The 11,765-nt window shown below is 51.3% G+C and overlaps 2 protein-coding genes across 3 annotated transcripts; one reads left to right on the top strand and one right to left on the bottom strand.

Moving 5' to 3' along the window:
- The first annotated feature begins 2,642 nt into the window (after window positions 1–2,642).
- On the top strand, window positions 2,643–6,053 carry dph5 (diphthamide biosynthesis 5). 2 transcript variants are annotated; one of them, XM_077584272.1, is made up of 7 exons: window positions 2,643–2,936; window positions 3,929–4,053; window positions 4,125–4,233; window positions 4,484–4,604; window positions 4,932–4,971; window positions 5,035–5,138; window positions 5,207–6,053. In XM_077584272.1, exons 1-7 carry the CDS (start codon window positions 2,802–2,804, stop codon window positions 5,428–5,430), a joined length of 858 nt encoding a protein of 285 aa, XP_077440398.1. In that variant the 5' UTR covers window positions 2,643–2,801; the 3' UTR covers window positions 5,431–6,053. The 2 variants fall into 2 exon arrangements, with proteins under 2 accessions (XP_077440398.1, XP_077440399.1); XM_077584273.1 differs by lacking the exon at window positions 2,643–2,936 and adding an exon at window positions 3,472–3,662.
- On the bottom strand, window positions 6,054–10,345 carry slc30a7 (solute carrier family 30 member 7). The gene is made up of 11 exons (XM_077584271.1): window positions 10,158–10,345; window positions 9,929–10,030; window positions 9,040–9,153; window positions 8,850–8,937; window positions 8,632–8,761; window positions 8,093–8,332; window positions 7,966–8,004; window positions 7,677–7,812; window positions 7,062–7,152; window positions 6,828–6,977; window positions 6,054–6,382 (listed from the first exon to the last, which is right to left on the bottom strand). The coding sequence occupies exons 1-11, from the start codon at window positions 10,235–10,237 to the stop codon at window positions 6,335–6,337; spliced, it is 1,218 nt and encodes a 405-aa protein (XP_077440397.1). The 5' UTR covers window positions 10,238–10,345; the 3' UTR covers window positions 6,054–6,334.
- Between the last annotated feature and the right edge of the window lie 1,420 nt (window positions 10,346–11,765).

The following is an 11,765-nucleotide window of genomic DNA, read 5'->3' as shown; positions in this document are numbered from 1 at the left end:
AGGGGGAGGGGGTCCCCTCATCTCCCATCCCAATGTCACCCCTCCCTCCCCTCTGCCCCACCGCCTGGTGTGCAGCAAGCCACCGACAGGCACATGAAGACGGAAGCAAAAAGCAAAACCATATAGTCCTGCATGAGAGTCGGAAGGAAAAAGACATTTTGCAGTTGGGCCTCCGCTCATGTCACATGCGAGCCAAACAGATCCAAAACCCCCAAAACCAATTGACGAGACATCACCATCATCATCATCATCAGTTGCATCTCTGGCCAAAGGTGAAAATGTCGCATGTATGTTGACGTGCGGCCGAGAGCCAACCAAGCTTCCAATCGGCCCCAAAAAGTGGCTTGGTCCCTCGTTTGTTTCCATCGTCGACGTGTCTTCAAAATCCAAAGTTGCGCTTCTCAAGAAATCACACGCAGTGTGAAATTACTAGTCAGTCAAAATGGCAAACAAAGTGCACGTCCTCCTGCATGTGCTTTTATCGACAGCATATGACGCTCAAAATGCTTTACAGGACTCGCGTCCACTCACAGCGGCATGAAAAGTGCTGTCAGGTCTGCCAGAGGGAAAACGCTGCTTCAGCATCTCGCTCAAGGGTACTTCCACATGGTCAAGGTTGCGGATCCAACGCACAACCTTCGGGTGGGGGGGCAAGCACGCCACCACCGAGCCATGCCGCCCACCGAGCCAAATCGCAACCCTCGGTGGTCTCTTGTGAAATCGATCATGTCGGTTGGTTGAAGAGCGTCACATTCTGGTTTCAGGTCAACCTCAAGGCCTGCGAGGTGGCCGCAATTTTCAAAGGTTTTGTACCGGACCAGAATTTCACGTCATCTTTTGGCCACTGACTCATTTCTGCAGCCTCACCAACACTTTTAGCATCCACTCGCTGAATCAAACACACGTGTGACCCGAGCGTGTGTTCAACTGACATCCACAATTTGGATTGGAAAAAAAATCCACATTGTAAAGTTGATGTTGACGTGACAAAACAAAACAAATGTGATACGCGCGACATTGAGTGGAAAAACATGCAAGTGGGAATTGACGTGCGAAGGAAGGCGAAGACTTCAAGTCGGCCTCTTTGCTCAAAAAAACGCTTGAGATGACGAAAGAAAACATCAACCGCTTCCAACTCCAAGTGTGTGCGTGCGCGCGTGCCAGTCGGCCGGTCACGCGGGCCGCAACAAAGGGCGAGCGAGAGGAGAGAGAATTGTTCTCACCGCTCGCCATCATTGACAGCCAGCAGGCTTTGGGGGCCGTCACCATGGCGACGGCCCCGGGACAGCGGCCATCTTGTGGCAGACAAGGAGTTGCAAACTCCACAAAGTCCAGAAAATCAAGATTGCCCACTTCACGGTTCTTGCATGACGCATTTTTGTTTTGTTAATAAATAAATAATTTGTTAATTTTTTTGCCAATAAATAAATAAATAATAATTCGTACAGGAACGGCAAAACATGTGATCAATGCAGGTGTATAAACAAGAGTTGACCTTGGCAGTGTCAGCAAATAATTATATTCCATATTTACATTATTCAAATCATGACAGCTCCAGTTTTGGGTTCATTAGTAAAATGTTACAATCATTTCATTTGGATAAGGCATAATCCACAATTCACTGATGTCAGTTACTGATAGCAGTTATTGTCTCTCAAACTCCGCTAATTCTTCCACCCTTTTCACGATCCGCATTTTCTTCTGAGAAGGTGAGTCTTCTTTAGTTTGGATGGAGATCCGACAGTCTTTTGTCCATGTGTTCTCGATAAATCCATTCTTTCTCAATTGTCGCGCCCTTCTGGCAATGTCAGCATTTCGTTTTGTGAGATTTTCATTGACGTAGACATGTTTACCTTTCAGCTTGTAGCTATCTCTCAAAAGAGCAATCTTTGTCTTCCTGTCAACGAACCTGAACTGCCGGTGGTCGTGTCCCCCCAGTTGGAAGCGAAAAGCACATCCCGGATGTGCGCTGGATCCACAATGAATGCCAAATCTCTGAGTCGAGTTGTCACTTGCTGCTCGACAGTCTCGTTCGCTGTAGCTTGGTCAGAATAACAATAACAAACAAGCAAAAACATCCACAAATCCGCAGAAGCTGCACCGTAGCTACATTTTTGCATTTCGTTTCTCTCTGTCACGTCTGCTTGTAACACTCAATGTAAAAGTATTTATCAATATGTGGCCATCGAAAACGATCGATGCATTGTGTCGGGAAAGAAAAGAAATCTTAACCACATGGGAGTGGCAAAAAGTCTGCTGACAAGACAAAGCGCATATTGACAAAATGTCCAAATGGCGTCCAACTCGGTGAAAGGAAGCTCATTGGACTTTGAATGGTTGTAATTTGATTTTTGAGGATATTTTTGGTTTGAAAATGTGGTGAATGACTACTATAATAACAATCTGCCTGATTTGATTTTCAAATGTTCTGTATTAAACAGCACGTGTTTTGTCATTGACAAAAAAAAGTCAACCTCGGTGGAGAATTGAGCAAGTTCGGACTTCACTTCAATGTTACTGCATTCATTGCCTTTGCTGGCAAGTCGCCCCTCCCAACATGGCCGCCACGGAGGCACGTCGGTCATTCGCCGGGCCGCCAGCAAAACGTTTTCATGTGGCTGCTGTAAAGGTAGACAAAGTGTCGTGAAACGAGAACGCTTGACGGCAAACGCAAATCAAGCAGGAAGAATTTTTGTCAACACGTGAGGACACAAGCAGCAGCAGAAGCAGAAGAACCGGAAAGAGGTGCAAGAGCTGGTACGGTGCTTTTGTGTCACTCGTCCCCTCCCGGGCCGGCCGAGATGTTGTACCTGGTCGGTCTGGGCCTCGGAGACGCCGCCGACATCACCGTCAAAGGCTTGCAAGTGGTCCGCAAATGCTCGCGCGTCTACTTGGAGGCCTACACGTCCATGTTGACTGTGGGCAAGGAAGCTTTGGTCAGTCGCTTCTCGCTCTCGCCGCAAACACAAACAACAAAAACAACAACACGACAGAAAACACGCGACACGTCCAGCGGAGGCGAAACTAGTCCAACGTCATAACCGCAAAAGGCTCGCAAAGAGTCGCCGGCTACTCCTCAACTTTTCCAAGTTGATAAGGAATTGAACGTAGTGGATATTTTTGCCGACCGGCGTGAGCTGCAACTCGCCACCTCCAGCTATCTTGCCGTGAATCGCGCGACAACCATGAGTACATATTCTGCCCCATTCAATGTGTACCAGCTTGCGGCTTAGCGGGTAGGAACTCTACTCTGCAATTACAAACATATTCGTATTTAAATTTTAACAACAGCCGAGTTTGGGTTAGGCAGGTAATGCCGTAACAGCCAGACTACGTTTGGTGGTGAGAAGACATAGAAAGGGGGTGAAGCCGGCCAGGAACCACGCCCAGTCCGGCAATTGACCAATCAGAGGCGTTCCCGGCAGGCGAGTTGCGGGTGAGCATCTTGTAACGTTGAGTCCTCATTGAGATAGGAACGACTTGTTTTACGGTTAAGCTGCCAGTGGGCCAAATTTTGTAAGAATCTCTTGCAACTTGCTCGGATGCACAGAACAAGGCAACAATTGATCGATAAGCGTTTGGATCGGCGAGAAAGACTCCAAATGGTTGAAAATATTGGATTGAAGCAGATGGATTATTTTGACAATTCCGCACATGCAAAAGTATGTATTGACTTTGCAAAACAATTGTTAACATTTTGGCCGATTTTCTGCCAGTGATTCCCGAGTCCAAATCAAGAACTGAATTTCGGATGGTGCGCTGTCAGTTTCAGTCTTTGATCGAAGGGATGGAAATGAATTTCAAACAAATTCTGTCACGTGAGCTCGTTTGACGTTTGTGTTTGTTTTTACCTTGACTGATGTAAACAAACCTGTTGGGTGCGACGTTAGCATGCTAAGCGGCGAGCGTTTGCGCTTTGCCACGTCAGGAGGAGTTTTACGGGAAGGAGCTGATCCTGGCCGAGCGAGATCTGGTGGAGCAGGAAGCCGACGAGATCCTGAAGGACGCCAAAGAAACGGACGTGGCCTTCCTGGTGGTGGGCGACCCCTTCGGGTGGGAGATCGCCACCGTCCATCTGTCCGTCCGTTTCAACACTCTTGTCACGTGTCCTTTTTGCCGGGCAGGGCGACCACTCATAGCGACCTGGTCCTGCGGGCCGTGCGGACCGGCATCCCGTACCAGGTGGTCCACAACGCGTCCGTCCTCAACGCCGTGGGCTGTTGCGGCCTGCAGGTGGGTCACGGCAAAATCTCACATTGGCTGCGAGCCGGTCCAGGTTGAAACCGAAAACTGGTCCCGTCCGGTCCAGAGGAACCTTGGAAAACCCTTTGGAAAGCTTGTTACCATTTGAAAGGGAGGCAAAAAAAAAAGCAGCCTGCACAAATTGTGGCGGATGGCGACGGTCCGCTTGGTGGGACGTCAACTTCCAGGAAGGAAATCATCTCCATCTTGGTTTGTGTGTGCGTGCGTGCGTGCGTGTCAGCTGTACAACTTTGGCGAGACGGTGTCCGTGGTGTTCTGGACCGAGACGTGGAGACCCGAAAGCTTCTATGACAAAATCCTGCAGAACCGAGCGGCCGGCCTGCACACGCTCTGCTTGCTGGGTAAGCCCCGCCTACTGCACCAAAACACCTGACGCTCATGACCTCCCCCAGGTCATCTGTAAAAAAAAAAAAAAGGGGGGTGATGGGGGCTTTATCATGAGACACATGTGGTAGCTGCTGTTAGCATTAGCATGTTAGCACCTGGCGACCAGTAATGCTGCTAAGTTGTTACTTTGTCATGTCTACAAAGTGCACGTTTTCCACTAAGGTCAAATCAAACACATTAGTTACATTTCCCAGTCAAGTAATCAGATTACATTACGAATGAATACATTATTTGATGGAATGGTAACAATGAATGTTGAATGACCTTTTTTTTTTTTTCAGATCTGAAAGTGAAGGAGCAGTCGTTGGAGAACTTGATGAGGTAACGCGAGCGCCGTTTGCCGATTGATTGACGCCAGGTGTGACGGACTCGCTTCGCTTTCAGAGGCAAGAAGATCTACGAACCTCCGCGCTTCATGAACGCGGCGCAGGCGGCCACTCAGCTGCTGGAAATAATCAGGCGGCGACGCGAGCGCGGCGACCAACCCGGTGAGTGACGGCCGCCTCGCCTCGCGTCAGCTCGCCAAGCAATCACGCGTGCGCGCTCCCGTGCGCAGGTCTGACGGAGGACACGCTGTGCGTGGGCGTGGCCAGGCTGGGCGCCGCCGACCAGGAGATCCGCACGGCCACGTTGGAGCAGATGACCTCGTGCGACCTTGGCGCGCCGCTCCACTCGCTGGTCGTCACCGGCAGGCTCCACCCCCTGGAGGCGGACATGTTGCGACTCCACGCGCAAGACGACGACGTCCTGACGCTTCTCCGTCGCCATGACAACTCCTAACGTGGGCATGTCGGATTGGCGCTTCCCAATCTTGGAGACTGCGCACACCATTGATTGATTAATTGATTGATACATGCGTCTCCCATCCATAAAAACATTCATAAATGTAATTTGTGAAGATTTCAATGTAAACAAAAGGTTTTGGTCCCCCCAAAAAAGGTTTGTCAATCTTCAAAATCGTCTCCAAAAATCATCAATCGCTTTGCTTGCTTGACAACACGTGACGGAAGAATTTTGTGGACCGCGAGATCAACATTTTTGATGCCGCAATCAGCACCTTTTTGCAGGCTTTTTTCTTCAGGACTTTTCAGTGACTTTGTTTGGTCTTGCTGATCAAAACGATTTTTGTTGTCAAGCATAAAACGTGCTCGACCCTCGCCAACAACGACAACTCGGCAGCTGACAAGTTGCGAAACAATCAAACGTTTTTCCATCTGCCGCACTGACGACGACGACCTCGTGACCTCGTCTTGTGCTGCCCTTTAAAGGTTGTCGCTCACATGCATCATGGGAATTGTAGTGTACGAAAATCAAACAGGAAGTGACACACTCACTTCCTGTTTCCTATCATCCTACAACATGATGTCATCAATAAACATAACTTAGCATGTAATCAATCAAAATTGACCTCAAGTAGTTTTTTATTACTGCTGAGGTGAGACTGGTCACATGGTTTGGCACACGCACACACAAGCAATCAGCTGGCAGCACTTTGTCAGTGGGCGGGGCCATGATGAATCGCAAAGGCACTTTCCCACAATTCCCTGCTCCGAGGGGGCGGGGCTGTTTGGTCGGTGGGATTGGTGAGAGTGGGCCCCTCCCCCAAAAGGTCCCACCGTGACCCCGAGATGAGGTCATCGCCACGGACTGCCATTGGTCCCAGAGTCCAGAGGGGGAGGAGCCTCTACATGGCGGCCATGTCGATTTGCACGTAGAGTTGCCGAACGCCAACCTGCGCACACAAAAGTTAACAGCAGGGGACGCCAAAACAACAACAACAGTCTTTTTGCTGCTGCTGACGTGGTGACAATTTGCAGACAAAAAAAAAAAAACATAACAAACGTCCTATCCAGATGTGCCTTCCCCCAAAAATGAGACAAAAAGGCCGAAAGGGCACCGAGGTGACTTGAAAGTAGCCATGAGGATGTTGAGGCCAAAATGGCCAACGGGCCTGTTGTCAAGTGGACGAACCCGAACCCTTATTTCAAGGTATCGAGTTCTTGGGAAGGACGCCGATACCAGCTACTAAATTCAAACCCTTGCCACTAGGACACGGTGGCATGTCGTCAATGTCCGCATTTCTCACCATTCTGGATGCCCCTCCCACTTCCATACTCGACATACACGAGTGTAGCAGCGGTCGTGCGTGCGTGCGTGTGCGTATGAAGGGTTGGCACCTGCGTGAAGATGTTGTGCGTCTGACTGAGTATCCAGCGAGCGTCGGCGTCGGGGGCCACGAGCACTTTGAGGGTCCCCACGTACACGTCGCTGCACAAAGTCCAAAAGTGCGGCTGCTGCACGTTGTACACGCCGTCAAGCTGCTGCACCTGCAGGTGGCGCCGGCCGCACGTGTCACACGCAAACGCAGGGAGTCGTCGGCGGCGGCGGGCGCTTGGCCGGAGGTGACGTACCCGCTGGTAGCACTCGGGGAGGGCGCCCTCCAAGGCCGGCGGCGTTCTCTGCATCAAGATGCCGATGGACTCTCGCAGCAACGGAACAACGCTGACGACAAACACAAAAAACGGTCACCTGCAAAGTCATGTGACCTTCTGCGTGTCCACGCGCGTCGAACAATCCTGAAGACGTTTGTTGCCACGCCGGACACAAAAAATGGATTTTCCACCAGCACCAAAAACAAATGTTGCGGCCGCCGTCGCCTCCAATTTGCACACATCGACACGTTTGGGTCGGTCCACACGCGTGTGTCGTTTTGACCAGTTATTGCGCAAGTGTCAAACGGGGCTTGCTGCCTTTGCTGATGATGACGTCATCACGCCGCCAAACCAAAGTTTGACACCTCGATGCGTCACTTTTCAATGTCGCCGTTACAAACTGCGACGGAAACAAACAAAAAAATCTTTGGAATGAAATGTTTTTTTTTTCAATCATAATCGTCCAGAATGACTCCAATAAAATTGAGATTTTATTTTTTACTACAAACTACAAATGACGTCACAGTCGGCACGTCCGCTCGTTGTTTCAACCCCTGGCGTGTGCGTGTGCGTGCATGTGTGTGCGCGTGCCACCTGACTCCGATGAGGACGGCGATGAGCATAGAGCAGATGGGGTCAGCGATCATCAGGTTGTAGTTCTGCATCAGAAGAGCCGAAACGATCACGCCAACGCTGCCAAGTGTGTCGGCCATGATGTGCAGCAGCACGCCTGCCGCGCACGCACACACCAAGTCATGTCAGAAAATGACACACACACAAAAAAACAACAAAGGCACCTCAGCGAGTGCCACCACTTTTGACCCCTGGCTCAGTGGCGCCCTCGCGTTGCTATGGCAACCACCTCACCATCTTGTGAACTCACCTTGAAGGATCTGCTTACTGGAACCCGGACGGCGTTCGTCTGTCGACACAACACGTCACGTCACGTCACGTCACGTCACGTCAGTTGTCGCGTGATGTCATCATCACGTCACGTCATGTGACCTCACCATCAAGATCATGGTGACTGTGATCGCCGTGGTGATCGCTGTGGTGGGTGTGGCTTTCGTGCCCGTGGTGGGCGTGGCCTCCATGTCCATCGTGAGTGTGTCCGTGGTGGGCGTGGCCTCCATGTCCATCGTGAGTGTGTCCGTGGTGGGCGTGGCCTCCATGTCCATCGTGAGCGTGTCCGTGGTGGGCGTGCCCGTGGCCCGCGGTGCCATTAAACAGCGAATGGCTGTGTCCGTGTGCTGAGGTGGGCGGAGACAACGGATGACAGCGAAATATTGGAAAAATATTGGAAAAATATGCAATATGCGTTATAGTTATATTGAATATTACAAAATCAATACTATTGCAATTTTGGGAAAATAAGTCAACTATTCTTAATTAATGAGCGTGAAAAAGTTTCCATTTAAAGTTGCGTCCGATTGGTCAAATTCAGATGAAAGCGTCATCTGAAACTTATTGCATGTCTATGCGTTATTGACAATATGTGGATTTTCTGCATATTTTGTGCAGGGTTGGTGCGCACACGCGTGTGCGTTACCTTGTTCTCCGTGCGAGTGTGCGTGTCCTCCGTGTTGGAAAACGAAAATTCCCACCAGGTTGACGAGCAGGCCGGCCACCGACACGGGAAGAAGACGCTCGTGATGAACGTCGGGAGGCTCCAGGGCCCTCTGGCGCACGCACACACACACGCACACACACACACGCGCGTCTTACACTTTCCCATTTGATGTGCGTGCGTGCGTGCGTGCGTGTTACCTCGACTCCTTCCGAGAAGATAAAGAAGGCGGTGAAGATGAGGAAGAGCCCGTTGACGAAGCCGCCAATGACCTCGGCTCTGACATACCTGACGCGCGCGCACACACACACACACACACACACACGCTCACTGTTAATGACCGGTGGGCCCGCCCCCGTGCGTCTGTGATGTCATCAGGTCCCGCCTCACCCGTAAGAGAAGCGGTCGTTAGAGCGCCACCTGGAGATGACGGAGGCCGCCAGGCCGGCCAGCAGCGCCGTGCAGTCGAAGAACATGTGGAACGAGTCCGAGATCAGACCTAGACTGAACACGCACACACATCCATCAATCCAGCAATCAATCAATGACAAATGAAGCCGATCATCGACAAGACGGCAAGTCCAAAGGTGACTTTTCCCTCGAGGACCGACAAAGACCTCAAAAGGGCGATTCAAGGGTTTTTGGCGCGAGAACCTAACGAGCGCACGGGCTCGTCATCGCAGCTGCTGCTAATGATTCCTCCAAGGGGCCGCGCCAGAACCGGACAGGCTCGTCCACATGCTGACTCCATTGCAAACTTGCCGAATTGTTTGGCTTTTCGTGAGCTGCCGCCGGCGTGTTGGCTTTGAAGAAACGTTTCCTTCTAAAACGATCAGCTCTCAATTGGACAGCGACACCTTTTCAAGGTGTGCTGACGTCAGGAGCCAAACCGCAATTGCTTGACCTTCCGATTCATGACAAGACGGCAAACCCGCTCAACAATCCCATTTTGACAATGTCTCCACGACAAGAAAACGGGTTTGAGAGGATAAAGAGTGTCGGAGAGAATCTTTGCAACGTTTTGCAACCTCAAACGAATTAAGACTCAGTGAGACGCCAACTTGAAAAATGTCCCGTTTGCGGCCGCTTGGACGTCGCCCAGGCGGTCTCGACCACTTCCTCCTTCGTCACTTCCTGTTATGGAGCCGGCAGCCCAATGTGAACACATACGTGGCACACATCGACAGGCACGCGCGGCAAAGCGACGAAAAGCGTCTGCCTTAAGCAGATGTGGCCTGAGATGCCGGCACATCTGCCCAGGTGGCCTTTGCTTGCTTACCTGTTGCTCCAGATGCCGTAGCTGAGCTCCACAAAGGCGAAGGAAAGGTTCAAGCACAAGAAGAAAAACAAATTTCTCGACGTTTTGTCGGCCAAAATGGACCTGCAACAACACACACACAAGCAGCAAAATGTTTTGCGTCCCATCGCAAGCAAGTTCGCTTTTCTTCCACTTTTGCTTTCGCTGCTTTGGTCGCGTTAGCTTTAGCATACTTAGCACGGGCGCTTACCTGATCCATCCTGACAGCTTGAGCACCAAACTGAACTTGGCAGGTTTGTACTCGTCGTCTTTGATGGATAAAGGTAACATAATTGTCGCACGCACGCACACAAACACACGAGCAGACGGGCTGGCCACGCTCAGCGTGGATTTCACAACAAAAGCAAAGAGAAACCACTTCCGGCGAGTGCATTGCTTGTGATTGACGTCAACAGCAGGGGGCGCTGCAGGACACCTTTACCAGAGCCGGCTCTGCCTTTACGGACGACGCGTCCGTGACTACATTTGCGCCAACTTTCATGGATGTTTGTGCACTTTTGACGTGCGTGCGTGCGTGCGTGCGAGCGTGCGCGCGACATCTACTGTACTTCATTGGTAGGAAACACATGATTGATACGTGGGGGCGTTTCCCTCAAAGCTTCAAGTCACGTTTCCATGGCAACCATGAACACGGCGAGATTTGTCTCACGCGCACATGCACACACACACGTTTGTTTTACAATCTTTGTGGGGCCATCTCAATGCATTTGTTAGCCCCGCCTCCTAACCCCAAACATCAAAAGGATTGCCTACCCCTATTTCTTACCCTAACCTCAATCATAACCCAATTCAAACCTAAACTCTAAAACCAAGTCTTGACCCTCAAAAAGAGGTCTAAAAAAAAAAAGGTCTCAAAAAGAGGTCTTGTGGGGCCCAACCAAATGGCCCCACATGGACGGGTGGGCCCCACAACTTTGTGAATTCCCGAAATGTGCGCCCCACTGTGTAACAAAAACAGACCCCCCCCCACACACACACACACACACGAACATGGTCTCCCGGGTGGGAAGCAAACCTGCGCATGAACACAGCAAGATCCCGCCAACTCACTCGGCTCCGCCCACCTCCGCACCGCTGAGTCATCAAACGTTCACGGTCGGCGCCAACGCAACCAAAGCAAAAGCTGATCTTGTTGAAGGCAAAGGAGGCGTTCCGAGGCACGTGGGGGCGGGTCCACAAGTGCGGTTTGGTGCTTGTACAGATTCTGGTGCCGCTTGGTTTCGAGACGGCCTTCCGGGTCTTTTGATTAGACGTGCCCTGCAAAGAGGGACAGGCTGGAGTCCAATCAGCAAGTCCAGCCAAACATGTTGTTGTTGCGGTCGATGTCACGAATAGAAATCGGGTTTGGATCCATCCATTGGGGGGGGGGCTGAGCAACCGTGATGTCATTTTCAGTCAGTAACAACATGGCCGCCGCCGCCACCTGACATGGCATTCCGATCCCACAAAGGCAATTTTCATCAAAATGCCGTGTTTAGACCAACATTAAACCATGTTTGGCTCGACTTCCCTTGAAGACCGCCGGAGATGGGAAGCCCTCAACACGGCTTTTGGAGAGGCCCGAGATGACGGTCCGAGATGACGGTCCGAGATGGCGGCCCGAGACGGCGGTCCGAGACGGCGGTCTGGACCCGAGCGAGAGACTCTTGAAAGTGGTGGTCGTCGCGCTGACCGTGGCGACTTTCAGTTTGTTGTTTGTTCTTACGGGCAGGAAACATCGGCCCGTGAAAACGCTGACACGCAGCACAACGATTGTTAGCGGCACGCACGAGGGTCGCAGGTCGCCCGCGGGAAAAAA

Source organism: Vanacampus margaritifer, chromosome 13, assembly GCF_051991255.1.
Source record: "Vanacampus margaritifer isolate UIUO_Vmar chromosome 13, RoL_Vmar_1.0, whole genome shotgun sequence".
NCBI lineage: Eukaryota > Metazoa > Chordata > Actinopteri > Syngnathiformes > Syngnathidae > Vanacampus > Vanacampus margaritifer.
This window is presented reverse-complemented; position numbering and strand designations above follow the sequence as displayed.